Below are 19187 nucleotides of genomic sequence, written 5' to 3'. Positions count from 1 at the left end.
TAGTATCCCTGACAGTAACATCTGCACAGCGCCACCTACTGTTCTGGAGTGGAAAGTCTTAATGTTTTTCTTTCAAATGTCAAGTAAAGTCCAGATCCTCAAAAGCTCTACTTCAGTACAGAAGCAGAAAACATCATAAAGTCCTTTCGTGTGACCAAGATAGAGTCTCGAAATCTCCTCTGTGATGTTCTTGGATGGTTTAGCTCAGATTTCCGCGGAGTGAGAACAAAACTGGAAGCCTGTCCCGACCGTAAATCTTCTCCGACCGAGTTTGGAAAAGTCCAGGGATGCTTGAGCGGAGCTTTCGTCGCAGTAAATCAGCTGGATCTCGGCGTTTCCCGTTCGGAGTCGCGGGTCCACATGGTTTGAATATGCGGCGCTTCGTGAGGAACGTGAATGTGAGGTTCTTCTAGTGGAGCCTGGTGGGATCGGGCTCGTGTGCAGCTTTAGTTTCTGTCTCATTTAGCGAAACGTTTACTCTCATTTCCTTCTTCTCTGTTGGAAATCACAGTCACGACATGCGAGAAAGTCATGTCGTCACTTCTGTGGAGAGACTCAGTTTTGGAAAGAAATGTCCAAACGTTTTCCCCGATTGTTTCAAATTCAAATTCACTTTATTTATCCGTTAGGAACTTCATTTGCAGGAGAAGTGCCAGTACGGGCCCGATAAAAACAATACATCCACAGACATACAACAACATACAGCAACAATAAATACATAAAAAAAACAATATAGTGGGCCTTTGATAGACCAAGGTCCACACAGTCAATTATTCAGCAGGCGGATGGAGGTCGGGAGGAAAGTGGAGGTCGCCCTCTTTGTCCCCAGAGGGCGGGACCTGAACCTGTGCCCTGACGGCAACAGGGCGTAGTGAGAGTGTAGAGATTGTGAGGAGTCTGTGGAGATCTGGGTTCCTTTCCTCAGAACTCTGGAGTCATAAACTGCGTTTCCATCACTGGACTAAAATGCGCATTTTGAAGTTGCGCATAATTTACGAGTGATGGAAACACCAAATTTCGCATTTAAACTCTTAATTCGCATAAAAAGTTTATCCGCTCGCTTGAGGTGGTTTTTGATTTGTGCGCATAACTGTTGATGCGTATTTTGCGAGATGGAAACGCAGTTTGTCGAATAAATGTCATGAAGCGAATAAACAGACGCTGGTGCTAGCGTCGTTTCCATGGTAACATGGCTGCTTATGCTGGGTTTAACGCGCCTTAATGGGATTCTTAACAAAACGCATCAGTTCGTGACATGACACGATTCACCCTCTGTTCGTGGAGTTCGCAGCGGAGCGTGTCCTTTCGTGATGAGGAGTGGCGCTTCGTAATTCAGCGTGAGGGCATTCGTAGAGCATTCGTACAGCATTCGTTGAGCAGAATCACTGTTTTCACGCACAAAATTGATGGAAAGACACGCTACGCCGAAAAGTACTTTTTTGGACCTGCAGCAGCAAAAGGAAAGTCACACACACTCGGCCAGTCCGCGCTCCAGGCCCGGGACAGCACCTGCCGCCGCCGCTCCTCAGGTGCCGGCTTTTCCTCCTCCTGCGGTCGTTCCTCCTGATGTTTGGGAGCCAGTTCCTGCCACCCCTATTACCCCCCCGCTGGAGAACCCCACTGTTATATATTTGTCACGATTTTCCCCGCGTTTGTGGGGAAAAAGGGACAGTAAGAAGCGCCTTTCCCGCGGTCCCTGAATGCATCTCCCACGCTGCCTCCACTGACCAAAACAACAGCGCGTGGTTGCAGCAGCTACACCATGGAGAAGTTAAGGCTTATTTACAACCTTAGACATGTAAAACAAGCGGTGATGGGCGCGGGGCAGGTGGAGACAGGCCTGTGTTTGTGGATTATGAAGTTTTTCCAAATGGAGCTGAGGACTGACCAGACGAGTGAGAATCATGGATAAAGAGGTTTAAGAGCAGCAAGTTCTCCGACGGATCCTCAGAAGATCGAGTGCACAGTGAGTGTAGTGTTTTTATGCTTATTCTGTGGAGTAAAGTCAGCCCAAGTCGTGGAGCTATTGAGCCCAACGAGTCAGGGGCGCACGGCGGAGCGAGACGTCTCTGCTCCGCCTCCACCCCGGTGTGCGCGGCAGGCGATCTTGTCCACATTCGCCCAATTCTTGACAGATTTTTGACAGAACGCGACAATTCCCAATAACACGCAGCAGCACGTAACAGTGCGGGACGCATATTCGTGACCGTGCGCAATAATTCGTGCCATTAGGCTAATCGTAACACGCAGTAACAGGTCGCAACAGTTCGTGGCGGCGCGTGAAACCTCTACCCCCAAATCAGCCACATTCGTGATCCTCGGCCACGAATGTGGATTCGTGGCATTCGTGACTTGTCGCCGTTATGTGTAAACCCAGCATAAGAAGGACAGGTTTGTGTGGACAGAGGATGAGATTGTGGCCCGGTCTCCATCTTTGGCTCTGGTTTGCCATAGTTACAACAGTGCCGTTATTCGCTAGAACAGCTTGATGGAAACACGTAAAATTCGCATCTGTTATACGCTTTGCTTTAGCGCATTTTGAAAAGATTCGCATTTTGTTTGATGGAAACGCAGTTATAGATGCTACTGAGTGAGTCCAGCTCCTGACCCATGATTTCATTGCTGATTTTGATGATTTTATTGAGCATGTTGCGGTGGGTGAGAGTGAGTGAACCAAACCAGACAGTGATGTTGAATGTGAGGATGGATTCAATGAAACATTTGTACATTTTCAGTGTAGTATTTACTCTCACGGACAATTAATGCGTTAAAAAAATCGCAACTTGCTTCCACACCTGCAGTTGTGCTCATGGCCTCTAGGGGCACGAGTTATTTAGTACTGCTGTAAATAAGACCAAATCAAAATACAGCATCACGAACATCAGTAACCTCTTAACTGAGCACATTTCTCCACTTCAGCTTTGCCCAAATCTAAAAGCTTCTCACCTGGAGCTCACAGCCTGTAGGTCCTGACGTCTCATTTGAAAACTAGGACCTAAAAAAACTATCGTGACTTTCTTTGCCGCATATTTTTGCTGTTTTTTGTCATTTTTTTGTTGCTTTCTTCATCCTTTTTTTGACCTTGCGTTTTGACACTGTGTAGTTGCATTTTTGTGGCTCTTTTATTTATTTATTTTTATTTTTAGGGTTTATTTGGTAGGGACAGTGCAAGTTGATGAACAAGCCACACCGGATTTTAGCCTTAGGCTAATTTTCATCCGTCGTCCCCCATGCGCACTCTCAAACACACTCTCATACATCCTGGCCTATTGTGCATGTTTTTAGTGGTAGGGGAAACCGGAGTACCCGGAGGAAACCTACGCACGACACGGGGAGAACATGCAAACTCCACACAGAAAGGCCCCGTCCTTGGTGGGAATCGAACCCGGGACCTTCTAGCTGTGAAGCACAAGCACTAACCGCTGTGCTACCGTGCTTTTTTGTGCTTTTTCATCACTTTTTGTTAAGCTCGTGCATGACGGCTCTTCGGACCTGAATTAACACCTTTCTGAGTGACAGTGCAGGATTTTAGAGGCAGTTGTGGTGAACAGGTCATTAGGACATGGCTGGAACATGTAGGGCGTCTCAGTCTTCCACTGAAAGAGCTGCTCAGCTCCTCTACAGTCCCGTGCAGTGGGTGGGAGGTGTTGTCCATGATGGAGGTGAGCTTGGATAACACCCTCCTGTCCCTCACCTCCTCCGCAGAGTCCAGGGGGCAGCCCAGGACGGAGCTGGCCCCCCTGACCAGCTCGTTGTGTAGATGGTGAAGAGAAACGGTGAGAGGACGGTGCCCTGAGGGACCCCGGTGCTGCAGGCGACCACCTCTGACTGTGGTCGGTCCGTGAGGAAGTCGATGGTCCATGCAGTATAATATAATAATAAGTATAAGATAATAAACGAGAAAAAACACAACCAAAAAGTGATGAAAAATCCACAAAAGAGCAACAAAAAACATAACGAAAAGGCAACAAATAAACAACAAAAGAGTGAGAAAAACAAGACAAAAAAAGAGACAAAAAATCCAACTTCAACGTGACTAAAAAGTTGTGATCCATTTTTTCTAGGTCTTAGCTTTCAAATGAGACGTTACACTGGCCTATATGTGAGCTCCAGCCAACAAACTTTAGATTTGAGTAAAGTCGAACTGGAGAAAGAGGCTAAAATAAACAAATTTACTTGAGTAGAAAAGTAGAAAAACACCACTCACGTAAAGCACAGATCCTCGTACAGTAAATGTACTTCGTTACTTCATTACTGACCTCCTCTGTCTCTAAATTACCAAAACCAAACCAAAACCGAAGGAATTTACGGCAGTAAACTGCGGATGAAGGGAAAGTATGAGCCGGTTCTTTTGGAGACAGGAGCGAGGGGAGAAGACGTGGATTTGGAAAAGCTCCTGATGAGCTCATGGGAAAAGTGAGGCTAATGCACAGTCACATATTTCAGCTGTTATTGTATTGTTGTGGCGCCGCGAACAATCAGACCTGTTTGTTAAGGAAAGAGATGCTAAACACATTCAAATCAGTGGCTCTGTTCGCTTTAGTGTCCCTCGTCAGCCTAAAACATGCACAATAGGACATGTCAGATGCAGAGAACGAACAAGAGAGACTTTGACTTTGATTCATTTTGATTTTGTGGTTGTTCCTGTGATGATATAACAGGAATAAGGCGAAATACCTGCCTTTATAGCACATATGTTTGGATTAGCAGAGGTGTGATAAGGAGTGTGGCGCCCTCTAGTGGGAACGCGTGGCATTGCACATTGTTATCATTTTAGCTGTGAGGTAATGTCTGCAGTCATCCTCTCAAATATCTGGTCAAAGTCACATTTTTCCTGCCGAAGATCAGACCAAAGCCAAATCAGGAGTTGTTAATGAGACTGAAACTGAAAACAACTTTATTTGTATTTAGGCATTACACAACAAGACACAAACATTAATTCAGGACAAAACGGGGCTGAAGTGAAACTGAGTAAGGAACTGACTAAAGCTGAACTCATGAACTCGTGTTGTTGTGGAGCTTTATAACTGGAGGCTGAAGGTTTTTACTTTATGAGCTTTTCTGTAACGGGGAAAGGCTTGTGGAGCTGTAAAATAAAAAGTAAACTGTAAGACCTTGGTGATTTTGCGATGTGTTGAAGCTTCTTGCGACGCAGATGTTGCATTAGCTAATGTGAAACAGCTGGTTTACAGTGTATTAATTGTGTTTTGTATAGACTCCAAACTCTCCAGTCCTGTAAAGAAAGTTGTGAAGGTTTTTACAGAGATTTTGTATCTATTTCCTGCCTGATTTATCGAACTATGAACCCAATAAACAAAGCGGGATTTTAATTTTACCAAAAGTGTTCACGTTAAAGTAGTATTAAGTAGTTCATGCCCCTAGAGGTCATGGGCGCCACTGCAGGTGTCGTAGCATGTTACGTTTTTTTATTCCGTGAGAGTAAATACTACACTGACAGAAAAGACAAATGGACAGAGGGATATTGTTCATTCAATTACACAAAGGAGATAATTATTTTCACAAATGCATTCTCTCCTCTTTGCCATTGTCGTCACTTTTTATTTCCCTCATGTGTTTTTGTCACTCTTTTGCTGGATTTTTGTCTTTTTTTGGCTGGATTTTTGTCACATTTTTGCTGGATTTTTGTCTTTTTTTGGCTGGATTTTTGTCACATTTTTGCTGGATTTTTGTCTTTTTTTGGCTGGATTTTTGTCACATTTTTGCTGGATTTGTGTCGCTTTTTTGTTGGATTTTTGTCGATTTTTGCTGGATTTTTGTTGCTTTTTTGCTGGATTTTTGTCGTTTTTTTGCTGGATTTTTGTCGCTTTTTTGCTGGATTTTTGTCACTTTTTTGCTGAATTTTTGTCGCTTTTTTGCTGGATTTTTGTCGTTTTTTGCTGGATTTTTGTCACATTTTTGCTGGATTTTTGTCGCTTTTTTGTTGGATTTTTGTCGATTTTTGCTGGATTTTTGTCGCTTTTTTGCTGGATTTTTGTCTTTTTTTGTCTAGGTTTTTGTCACATTTTGGCTGGATTTTTGTCGCTTTTTTGCTGATTTTTTGTCTTTTTTTTTGCTGGATTTTTGTCACTTTTTTGCTGGATTTTTGTCACTTTTTTGCTGGATTTTTGTCACTTTTTTGCAGGATTTTTGTCATTTTTGTCAATTTACATTCTCATTTTCTTCTTGTTTTTTGTCGCTATTTTGAAGAAGCTTTTACATTTGGAGAATTTGGAGAACAGGAGAAAGTGGTGCTAGCCCACAATTAGCTTTGCCCGTAGTGTGTATTGGTGACTCCGGTCCGGTGGCAAGTTGCAATAGTGATTTTCTGGCCAGAGACACCAGGGGGAGATGAAAGAGCCTCCAATCATCCCTTTAACACTTGTATTACTCCCACAGGGACTACGGAAAGGATTTATTATGGTAAACAAGTTACTTAGTGCTGCTTTAACAAGATTATATATACAATCATAATAATCAACTCTGAGCAAATCTTTGTAACTAATACTTCAACAAAATAAAACCAAAAATTTAAACCTGGCTCGATCCATTATTTAGATTTTGTCACTGAAAATGCAACAAAGGTTTCAAGTTGATATCTCTACAGTGGACTTTTTGAAGAGTTTAAACCTGACTAAATACTGTAAATAATAACTTGTAAAAGAGGCCGATAACGTGAGGCTCTTCTTGTCTTTGCTCAGTTTTGTTTTTAAATCTCGTTGTCGTTTCTTTGTCCCAGTGAAAGACGACTGTGGGTCAGAGGACGGAGACGATGGAGATGAGGAGCTGGAGGAGGAGGAGGAGGCGACTGAGGCCGACGAGGAGGAGGAGGTGCAGCAGATCCTGCAGCAGGAGGACACCGCCGTCATTTACCCAGAAGCCCCCGAGGAGAACCCGGCGGAGACCGGAGGAGCCGACGAGAACGGTGACTTAACACACGTCTGACACTCAGGGCAAACCAGTCAGAGGAATGTGGCGCGGGTAGAGACTTCCTCATTCTATAGCAAAGTAAAGCTTTGTTCACACGGGATCAGAGTGACTCAGAAACCTCAGGTACAAAGTGAAGATCACAGACGTCCTCATGTCGGTAACAAGTGTCCCCTGTTTTTACCTTTAGGGTAATTCTGCAAACTCCGAGGTCCCTGTGGGATTCTAGTCCTGTGCGAATCGACATGTTGGAGTTAGAGGTTTTTTGATACCGATACCGATACAGGGGTCTTTTATTATCTGCCGATATCCGATATTTACCGATACCAAGAGACTTTCTTAGAGGTGTCTTTCTCTCAGTGAAACATTTTATTGACTCCTCTCCATTGTAAGATCAATAAAGTCATGTTTTATTGTCATGTTACAGATCAATTATCAGGTAAATCTATTGATAAACTCTTGGATAAGTATTTAATAAAGATCACTGGACTTTTCTACACTAAATACACTTGAGTATATGACAGGCTTTAGGTACATTAATAAAAGCAACTCACATTAAGTGATCTGATCATTACAAATTGATCAGTTGTTTCTTAAACTAAAACACAAACACTTGGCTTCAGCAGTGATTATTTTATTTGGCTTCTTTAGGCATTTCTATCATAGTTTCTGTCCCAGCCTCGATTAGTTTTCATTAGCATTAGCATTCTCCCGCTAGCCTTAGCATGCTATTGTTAGCCACAGAGTTTTGCATGGCGATCAGAAATGCAAAGGTTAAAACTAACTCAGTGATTGGATTCTCCAGGTTACTAGCTTTACAATGATATACAGCCCATGTTCACTTAGATTTAAGTGCTAAAAGTTGTGTTTTTAATACAGTAAGAACCAAAACTAGTATCGGTTCAGTATCGTTATATTGTAGCCGATAACTGATATATTTTTCCCAATATCGGCTAAGATATCCGATACCAGTGTCAGATCCGTGAATCCCTAGTTGGAGTTTTGAAAGGTTTTAACCAGCGTAATGAAGTGTAATTGATTCATAATGTTTTTATTTCCCCAACAAATGAAAGCCACAGTGGCACCATCACTCCTCCAAAGTGTTACTCTCGACCCAAATGCTGATTTTAGTCCCTTTAAAAATCTGCTAGAAAATAGTCCCTCAAAATGTGATCATTCATGTGATGCAAGGTCAGTTATGTTCCCAAAATTATTCTACTGACACAGACATTTATATTGTTAGTCTGGTGTTATAAGTGATTTGCCTCAGGTGCTCTGTGGAGCGGGTCAGACTGTTTTTAATGCAGGCTAGCTGATACCATAGAAATGCACTAGCTTAGCACTAGCCTAGCACCACGTAACTCTTCAAATATAAGAACTGCATGAATTACAAAAAAAAATACCTCCAGAAATCAGCAACACTCTGGATAACTAGGAAATGAGGCCCTATGTCAAAAATCCTGAAATATCCCTTTAAGATAATCACCGCTCGCAGCATGAAAGAAGGTAAGGATTGTTGTTGTGTTCCGTGATTTCCGGGTTTAGGTCCTCACTTCACCTCGACTTGGCAGTGAGAGGACGGGCGTGTGAAGGAAGAGCATAATTGACTTAATGACTTGAGGACGTTTGTTTCGTCTCTGCCTCAAACATGTGAACGGACTGGAAAAGTGAACGCCTCAGAACATCACCTTTGAGATCTTTATCACCTGTGAGGCCTCGATCCCCGGTTTACGCAGGCTCACTCTGGTTTACTCTGGTTTAGTCAGGTTTACTCTGGTTTACTCTGGTTTACTCTGGTTTACTCTGGTTTACTCTGGGCGCGCAAACAGGACTGACTTTAAAAGAGAGGAATACTTGCAGTATTTGAAATGAAGCAGCGACACCGAGAAGAAGGAGCGGCTAAATTAAGCAGGATTTACTGAGGATTTACTCAAAGCTTAATGTTCCAAGTCTGGTTTTGACGAGGGAGCGACGTTATTACATGGATTAAAGCTCATTAAGTCAGTTTTCTCTGATGTGATGCTTTGATTCGTCACTACAAGTAAATAAGAGACAGAGATGTAAGATCTAGAATGAGAAACTGTCTTGGTTTCTGGATAACCGTCTCAGGTTACCGAGAAATGATCCAGTCTGGTATCGAAAAAAGGTTTAGTTACTAAAATAAAGAAAGCAGGCGCCGAAAAGAAATATAAAATCTATAAAGTCAAGTGTTGATGCTTCCGGTTATTAAGGAAAAAAAGTGAAACAATTAAAAAAAGAAAAAAATGGGGAAAAAGAAGTAAAAAAAAAAAAAAGCTGGACATTTGGGCCAGTATTAAGAAACATTTTTTTGGGGGGGGGGAAATGTTGGGAAATTTGAGAAAAACAAGTAAAAAAAATGTTTTTAAAAATTGGGGAAAACAAGTATAAAATAAAGGGAACATTTGAAAAAAACAAATATGGGGAAAAAAATGAAAATTTTGGGGGAAAACAAATGGGGAAAATGTAGAGGAAAAATATGGAATATTTGGGCAAAAAACTTAAAAAAAAAAAAAAACAATCAAACACTGATAGTGTTTTTTTCTGCCATTTTGTAGTTAAAGGAAATTTCTTGGTTGTTTCATCTCAAATAAATGATACAAATGCAAAAGGAATTAAATGGAAGGAAAAGGAATAAATGTACTTTATTCATCTGTTTTATGGTTCTGTATGACAAATCATTTAGCATTGGTATCAAAAACCGAGTACCTGGCCCTCACTAGGGCCTGAACGACTGCTGACTTTTATAAGTCGACTTTATAGTCAAGAAAATCGACGAGTCATGTGATGACGTCATCATATGAACAACGGACGAATAACGCCTAATTAAGTACAATATGTTCACGTCCAAATCCGCTGTGTAATAATGTAGGCTCACATGGAAGCAGGTTTTACAGCGGATTTTCTGAGTTAATATCGTGACTAATTTCCAGTTCCCAGGTTTTAACTTAATTTTTAGGCAATGCTCAGTGTTTACCTGCGTCTCCAGAAACAAACAGATCCACGTCCTCTTCCCTCTGTCCTCTGGCCTCATCTGGTCTCCTTTGTTCTGTAGCATCATCTTCCTTGTAAATCCAAGGTCTGAAGTAAACCAGCTTTCAGTCCCAGAGTGTTAGATCGTAGCCTTCACTGTCCCTAACCCGGCCCTCACTCCGGCCCTCACTGTCCCTAACCCGGCCCTCACTGTCCCTAACCCGGCCCTCACTGTCCCTAACCCGGCCCTCACAGTCCCTAACCCGGCCCTCACTGTCCCTAACCCGGCCCTCACTGTCCCTAACCCGGCCCTCACAGTCCCTAACCCGGCCCTCGCTGTCCCTAACCCGGCCCTCACAGTCCCTAACCCGGCCCTCACTGTCCCTAACCCGGCCCTCACCCGGCCCTCACTGTCCCTAACCCGGCCCTCACAGTCCCTAACCCGGCCTTCACTGTCCCTAACCCGGCCCTCACTGTCCCTAACCCGGCCCTCACTGTCCCTAACCCGGCCCTCACCCGGCCCTCACTGTCCCTAACCCGGCCCTCGCTGTCCCTAACCCGGCCCTCACAGTCCCTAACCCGGCCCTCACTGTCCCTAACCCGGCCCTCACCCGGCCCTCACTGTCCCTAACCCGGCCCTCACAGTCCCTAACCCGGCCTTCACTGTCCCTAACCCGGCCCTCACTGTCCCTAACCCGGCCCTCACTGTCCCTAACCCGGCCCTAACCCGGCGCTCACTGTCCCTAACCCGGCGCTCACTGTCCCTAACCCGGCCCTCACTGTCCCTAACCCGGCCCTCACTGTCCCTAACCCGGCCCTCACTGTCCCTAACCCGGCCCTAACCCGGCGCTCACTGTCCCTAACCCGGCGCTCACTGTCCCTAACCCGGCCCTCACTGTCCCTAACCCGGCCCTCACTGTCCCTAACCCGGCCCTCACTGTCCCTAACCCGGCCCTCACTGTCCCTAACCCGGCCCTCACTGTCCCTAACCCGGCCCTCACTGTCCCTAACCCGGCGCTCACTGTCACTAACCCGGCCCTCACTGTCCCTAACCCGGCGCTCACTGTCCCTAACCCGGCCCTCACTGTCCCTAACCCGGCCCTCACTGTCCCTAACCCGGCCCTCACTGTCCCTAACCCGGCCCTCACTGTCCCTAACCCGGCCCTCACTGTCCCTAACCCGGCGCTCACTGTCCCTAACCCGGCCCTCACTGTCCCTAACCCGGCCCTCACTGTCCCTAACCCGGCCCTCACTGTCCCTAACCCGGCCCTCACTGTCCCTAACCCGGCCCTCACTGTCCCTAACCCGGCCCTCACTGTCCCTAACCCGGCGCTCACTGTCCCTAACCCGGCCCTCACTGTCCCTAACCCGGCGCTCACTGTCCCTAACCCGGCGCTCACTGTCCCTAACCTGGCCCTCACTGTCCCTAACCCGGCCCTCACTGTCCCTAACCCGGCGCTCACTGTCCCTAACCCGGCGCTCACTGTCCCTAACCCGGCGCTCCTCTCCGCAGGCACCCCGGACGACGCGCCGCAGCTGCACATGTGCCCGTACTGCTCGCGCGGCTACAAGCGCAACGCGTCGCTGAAGGAGCACATCAAGTATCGCCACGAGACGAGCGACGACAACTACAGCTGCTCCCACTGCAGCTACACCTTCACCTACCGCAGCCAGCTGGAGCGGCACATGAGCCACCACCGCGGCAGCAAAGAGCAGCGCAGCCAGGCCAAGGTCAAGGTGAGCGGGGGCGGAGCTTTAGCACTGGGAGCGGCACGAGCACTACGCGCTTATCCAACCAAATGTGCCAAATTTAAAGGCCCTATACCTGATTTTTTTTTATGGCAAACAATGAAAGGGGAAGTCACTAAATGAAAATGTTACTTGTGGTCCAAACTCATTCACTTCCTAATGTATTTGCAGCATCCAAATTCTTTTCAGGGACAAGTTTAAAGGCAGATTTCACAACTTACAGGGTCACTTTTCAGGCTCCCGTTCACAGAAATGCTGCAAAAATAGCCTGAAAGTTCACAAAATTGATACAAATGTTTTATAATTTGATGCAAGCTGTTTTTTTCCTACAAGCATTTGAGTTTACAATCTACTAAAGGAGGATAAAATCATTTTCATTCCATTTCTAGAAGTAAAATCTCCTTTAAAGAGACTAGATGCAAGTTAGCCATTTTATACTCACTACTGCCACCTCGGGTCATACGTGTAACTGCAGCTTCTATATTAAGCTCGTGCATGACGGCACTTTGGACCCGCAGTAACACCTTTGTGAGTGACAGTGCAGGATTTTAGAGGCAGTTGTGGTGAACAGGTCTGAGCTCATTCTACACATTAGGACATGACTGGAACATGTAGGGGGAGGACAATGCTTAATTTAACATTTTTAAACTCTGTATCTTAACCCCTTAACTCCAGTTTGGCTTTACCCCAGTCCAAAAGCTTCTGGAAAAAAGCTGTGAAAATAGCAACAAAACTGAGACGAAAACAATGATGGAAATGTGACAAAAAAGTGAGAAAACATTGACAAAAAAGTGACGAAAAATTGATGAAAAAGTGTCAAAAATGTCACAAGAAATTGACAAAAAATGGAAGAAAAAATGACAAAAAAATGACAAAAATTTGATGAAAAAAATGACAAAAATTTGATAAAAATTTGACAAAAAAATGACAAAAATGTAACAAAAAAAATGACAAAAATTGGACAAAAAATGACACAAAAAAGTGACAAAAAAATAACAAAACATTTTACAAAAAATTATAAAAATGTGATAAAAAAAATTGACGAAAAAGTGACAAAAAATGACAAAAATTTGACAAAAAAAATTTAACAAAAAATTACAAGAAAATTTACAAAAAAATTGATAAAAATGTGGAAAAAAAATGACAAAAATGTGACAAAAAAATGACACAAATTTGATAAAAAATTGACAAAAAAATGAAAAAAGTGACAAAAAAATGACAGAAATGTGATAAAAAATGTGACAAAAAATTACAAAAAAATTACAAAAAATGTGTTAAAAAATTGACGAAAAAATGACAAAAAATTGACCAAAAATGACCAAAATAAATGACAAAAAAGTTAAAAAAATTTGTTGAACACCCAACAAAAAAATGCTGGAGAAAAAAAATCTGATGACGTGAGGAAAAAAATCCTCTCGGTTCAGGCGGGAGTTAAGAGTTTAAGGCATTAAAATGGCATTAAACTGTATTTAAAGTGGCTTTAAATTTCTTGGAAAATAATGGTAATGTAAAAATGAAGGTCTTTCACATTCTTCAACTGCGGTTTTTGGCTGAAATTTTACACTGTTTTGGGGTCAAACGTTGCCGGTTTTGTCCAATTTGCTTTTTAAAATCAGCTCATTCCTCTGTTTGATGGAATGTTTACAAATCTTAAGAAATTAAATAGAGTATTTTGGCTTCAAAATGACGACAAAAAGTGTTACATTTGACTTGTTGCTGATTCACAATTTAGGCTCTTAATGAAAAGCCCTGATGACAGTTTGTAAATTAGGTAAATATACATCGAAAAACTGACTTTGTATCCAGAGTGTTAATAGCTCGACAACACTCTGGATAACTAGGAAATGAGGCCCTATGTCAAAAATCCTGAAATATCCCTTTAAGTTAAGACTGTCGGCTTCACTGCTATTGTTTATGGCCTTGTTTAACCTGTCTCACGCCTCGGTCAGCAGGGGGCGCCCTCTGCACTCACACACACATTCCTCACATTCCTCTGTAACGACCGAGGGTCCGATATCACCCCTCGACCTTTAACCCCAACGCAGAGCAGGATGTCCCGCCCCCGCTGTTCAACAAATAACTGGACTACTGCTACTTCGACTACTATAACCACTACTACTACTGCAACTACTAAAACTACTACTGCTACTACTGCTACTTTGACTACTATAGCCACTACTACTGCTGCAACTACTGAAACTACTACTGCTACTACTGCTACTTCGACTACTATAGCCACTACTACTACTGCAACTACTAAAACTACTACTGCAACTACTAAAACTACTACTGCTACTACTGCTACTTCGACTACTATAGCCACTACTACTACTGCAACTACTGAAACTACTACTGCAACTACTGCTACTTTGACTACTATAGCCACTACTACTACTGCAACTACTAAAACTACTACTGCAACTACTGCTACTTTGACTACTATAGCCACTACTACTACTGCAACTACTAAAACTACTACTGCTACTACTGCTACTTCGACTACTATAGCCACTACTACTACTGCAACTACTGAAACTACTACTGCTACTACTGCTACTTCAACTACTATAACCACTACTACTACTGCTACTACTACTATAGCCACTACTACTACTGCAACTGCTAAAACTACTACTGCAACTACTGCTACTTCAACTACTATAGCCACTACTACTACTGCAACTACTAAAACTACTACTGCTACTACTGCTACTTCAACTACTATAACCACTACTACTACTGAAACTACTACTGCTACTACTGCTACTTCAACTACTATAACCACTACTACTACTGCAACTACTGAAAATACTACTGCTACTACTGCTACTTCAACTACTATAACCACTACTACTACTGAAACTACTACTGCTACTACTGCTACTTCAACTACTATAACCACTACTACTACTGCAACTACTGAAAATACTACTGCTACTACTGCTACTTCAACTACTATAACCACTACTACTACTGAAACTACTACTGCTACTACTGCTACTTCAACTACTATAACCACTACTACTACTGCAACTACTGAAACTACTACTGCTACTTTGACTACTATAGCCACTACTACTACTGCAACTGCTAAAACTACTACTGCAACTACTAAAACTACTACTGCTACTACTGCAACTACTGAAACTACTACTGCTACTACTGCTACTTCGACTACTATAGCCACTACTACTACTGCTACTACTGCAACTACTGAAACTACTACTGCTACTACTGCTACTTCGACTACTATAGCCACTACTACTACTGCTACTACTGCAACTACTGAAACTACTACTGCTACTACTGCTACTTCGACTACTATAGCCACTACTACTACTGCTACTACTAAAACTACTACTGCAACTACTAAAACTACTACTGCTACTACTGCAACTACTGAAACTACTACTGCTACTACTGCTACTTCGACTACTATAACCACTACTACTACTGCAACTACTGAAACTACTAAAACTACTACTGCAACTACTAAAACTACTACTGCTACTACTGCTACTTCGACTACTATAGCCACTACTACTAGTACTGCAACTGCTAAAAACTACTACTGCAACTACTAAAACTACTACTGCAACTACTGCTACTTCGACTACTATAGCCACTACTACTACTGCAACTACTAAAACTACTACTGCTACTACTGCTACTTCGACTACTACTGCAACTGCTAAAAACTACTACTGCAACTACTAAAACTACTACTGCAACTACTGCTACTTCGACTACTATAGCCACTACTACTATTGCAACTGCTAAAAACTACTACTGCTACTTCGACTACTATAACCACTACTACTACTGCAACTACTAAAACTACTACTGCTACTACTGCTACTTCAGCTACTATAGCCACTACTACTACTGCAACTACTATAGCCACTACTACTACTGCAACTACTATAGCCACTACTACTGCAACTACTAAAGCTACTACTGCAACTACTAAAACTACTACTACTACTGAAACTACTACTGCAACTACTACTACTACTGCACCTACTAAAACTACTACTGCAACTACTGCTACTACTGAAGGTGCTGTATAAAAGAACTTTACCCGCTTACTCCTAATGTGTTTCTGCTGGGAAGTATTTAAGATAATGAAATGAATTGTTCCAGCATTGAGGCCTTGAATGTCCATTAAATCTACATTTCTCAGTAAATTATGAAACTCTGTGATATTTTTATTGCAAAAGTTTGTCAAAGATACAAAAACAGATGAGCTAAGACAGTGGTTCTCAGGCCGGGCCCCACAAATACATCAAAGCAGCCCCAAAGTCCAGGGCATCACGACCTCCTATTGTCTCTACGATCCCCCCAATAATAAACTACTCACTATCTTCAGAAGAAGTTATATTTTACAGCCTTTGCATCAGGCGTCTCAGATACTCGGCCCGGGGTCCAAATGTGGTCCAGGGGGTAATTTTTTGCGGCCCGCGAGATGATTTCTTATTGATATTATTTGCGGTCCACCGGTAAATTGCATTAAACAGGTTAGAACTACATTTCCCATGATGCACCACACGGTAGCGCCAATGCCACTGCGGACGCGAGAATGACAGCATCAGACAGGGGAAGGAGATGCGACGACTTATCAACTTTTTCCACCAGAGAAACTAAAAGCAGTGACTGAGAGAGAGGAGCTTCTGAAACAGGTGGAGACGTCAGAACGCGAGGGAGAAACTTCAGTTGTTCAGCTAAACATGAGCTGGAAAAGTTACAGCAGCAGAATAACCTTTATGACTTTTCAAAGCGAACACATTGTATTAGTGTTTAAAAGCGTCACAACAGTAAAGTGAGGAGCCTTTTCTCTCAGAGCTACATTATTATGTCTTTGTCTTTATGTGCGAACACATGATCCATAGTTACATTAAAAATAGAGAATATGGAAATGTCTTCAGCACTGAAAATATAAACCACATCAGTTCTCTAAGTGTCGGTCACAAAAAGGCCTGAGGTCAGTGACTCCACATTATTTCCATGAGGTGAATCTCACTGAGCTGATCTCAGACACACCAGAGTCTGTCACATGGCATTTGGAGAGCGTCCAAGTCGACACATTCATTGACGTATGTATTTATATGTCACGGTAATTACACAGTGCAAAACAAGTTTGAAGCTGAAGCTTTTTGCTCGGGCTCATTATCAGCTCCAGTCCCTGGTTGGGCCTTTCTACACTACATTAAAATGTAAATAAGAATAATTTGTACATTTTGCATTTCTTTCTAAATAGACACAATTGGACCTGACTCCTGAAAGATCATTCACTGATGCCCTGAACCCATTTACCTGAACTATAATGAGATTAACTACAAAAACCCTAAAGTTCTAAGTCTGTAGTTTCAAAAGTATTTAACTAGATCAGTATAAACATCTCAATTTGAGCATAATAATCCAAATTTTAGTTGTTTTGACTAGTTAAGAAGTTGTTGGGCATTTGTCCTCGATTATTTCACTTGTTCTGAGATGTTTCTGACTCGTTTCGATACATTTCGTCCTTATTTCAGGTCATTTTCTTTGCCAATGGGGTAAGAAAATTGGTCTTATCTCATTAGCAATTTTACTTTCTTATTTCATGCGAGATTTACCCTAGAACTGGTCTTAAATGTCCTCAAACAAGCAAAGTAAACTTGGTCCGATCAGGAAAAGTGTCTAAATGAGAGACAACCACTCAAAACAAGATACATTTCCTCAATTCAAGTAATTTAAGCCAATGCTTGATATTTACTTTTTGTAGTGTAGAAGCTCAGCAAATGATTGGAAACTTCTGGAAGCTTAAAAATGTGCAGTACATTAACAATAATGTACAGTCTGTTTTAAAGGGGCTAGATGCAAGTTAGCCATTTTATGCTCACTACTGCCACCTCAGGTCATACATGTAACTGCACCAGTGCAGGATTTTAGAGGCAGTTGTGGTGAACAGGTCTGAGCTCATTCTACACATTAGGACATGGCTGGAACATGTAGGGGGAGGAAAATACATCATTTTAATATTTTTTAACTCTGTATAGTCCCTTTAAGGTATATTATATCAAACAATAAAACGTTTCTAAATCATAATTGACTTAATAAAAAGGCTTTGTCTGTTGTGGCCCCCGACCAGCACTGGGTTTACATTTTTGGCCCCTCAGTCCCTGCTTTACACCATATAAAATCATACAAACTCAATTTAAAGTGGTCAAATTGAACAAAAACATGACAAAAGTCTATATTTTACTTCTTTGCAGAGACACTTTGGCCTGTAGGACCCCAGTTTGGAAATCACTGCAGTCAAACATAAACAAAAATGAACAAAGAGAGTATTTAAATACAACGAATAAACAGAAAGTAGTGTTTTCTGCTAATTCAGATCTTTCTCAGTCATAGGTAACTCGTGCTTGATGTTTATTTTCGTAGTGTTGACTAACAATAAAGCCGATATAACATTTTAAATGTCACACGCGCCACATTATGCCTTTTGTTTCAAAAGCTGTTTGTCCTGCTCTTAATGGACGTGTATCTTCTGCCTGAAGGAAACAGAAGGAGGGAGTGTCCAGGGAGTGTGAGGTGAAGCCATTTAAAGCATTAGATTTCCCCTGATGCCTTGTATGAACCCTGTTCTTCTTCTTCTACTTCTACTACTGCTGCTACTTGTGCCTGAACAATAATAATACACAATATCATAACATTTCAACGACTCTATGTGTTTTTATTCTGAGTTTTCAAAGCAAACTGTCCCATGAACAAAAGGCGATAAATCATTTTTGTCATTTTTTTAAATCATTTTTTCAGCACATTTTGGTCTTTTTTTTTATCACTTTTTCGTCACATTTTTGTCATTTTCTCGTCATATTTTTGTCATTTTTTCATCAATTTTGTGTCATTTTTTCCTTCATTTTTCGTCACATTTTTGTCATTTTTTCATCGCTTTTTCGTCACATTTTCCTTCACTGTTTTGTCACTTTTTTCTTTGCTTTTTGTTGTGTTTTCGTCAAGTTTTTGCCACTTTTATATTGTGTTTTTGTTGCTCTTTTGTGACTTTGTTTTCCCACTTTTTTGTCACATTTTTGTAATTTTTTTCGTCATATTTTTGTACATTTTTTTATCACTTTTTCGTCACATTTTTCTCATTTTTTCGTCATATTTTTGTCATGTTTTCGTCATGTTTTAGTCATTTTTTCATCAATTTTGTGTCATTTTTTCCTTCATTTTTCGTCACATTTTTGTCATTTTTTCATCGCTTTTTCGTCACATTTTTCCATCACTTTTTTGTCACCTTTTTCTTTTGTTTTTTGTCGCCTTTTTCTTTGCTCTTTGTTGTGTTTTCGTCAAGTTTTTGCCACTTTTATATTGTATTATTGTTGCTTTTTGGTCATGTTTTTGTTGCTCTTTTGTGACTTTGTTTTCCCACTGTTTTGTCACATTTTTGTTGCATTTTCATCTGCGTTTTCGTTGCTATTTTGACGCTTTTCTTGTCAGAAGCTTTAGAGAAAAAAGTGCTCTGTTCAGGTGGGGGTTAA

General features: G+C 41.9%; 1 protein-coding gene across 2 annotated transcripts in view; it reads left to right on the top strand.

The window, feature by feature from the left end:
- The window catches only part of LOC306966293 (zinc finger E-box-binding homeobox 1-like), an 81413-nt gene that overhangs the window by 48879 nt on the left and 13347 nt on the right, over nt 1-19187 (top strand). For both annotated transcript variants that reach the window (XM_079561003.1, XM_079561004.1), the window contains exons 3-4: nt 6737-6922; nt 11429-11652. In XM_079561003.1, coding sequence (XP_079417129.1) covers nt 6737-6922; nt 11429-11652 — 410 coding nt within the window. The remainder of the gene's footprint in view (nt 1-6736; nt 6923-11428; nt 11653-19187) is intronic.

Source organism: Gobius niger, assembly GCF_951799975.1.
Source record: "Gobius niger genome assembly, chromosome: 8".
Lineage (NCBI taxonomy): Eukaryota > Metazoa > Chordata > Actinopteri > Gobiiformes > Gobiidae > Gobius > Gobius niger.
The sequence above is the reverse complement of the archived record's forward strand: the minus strand, read 5'-3'. Positions and strand labels throughout refer to the sequence as shown.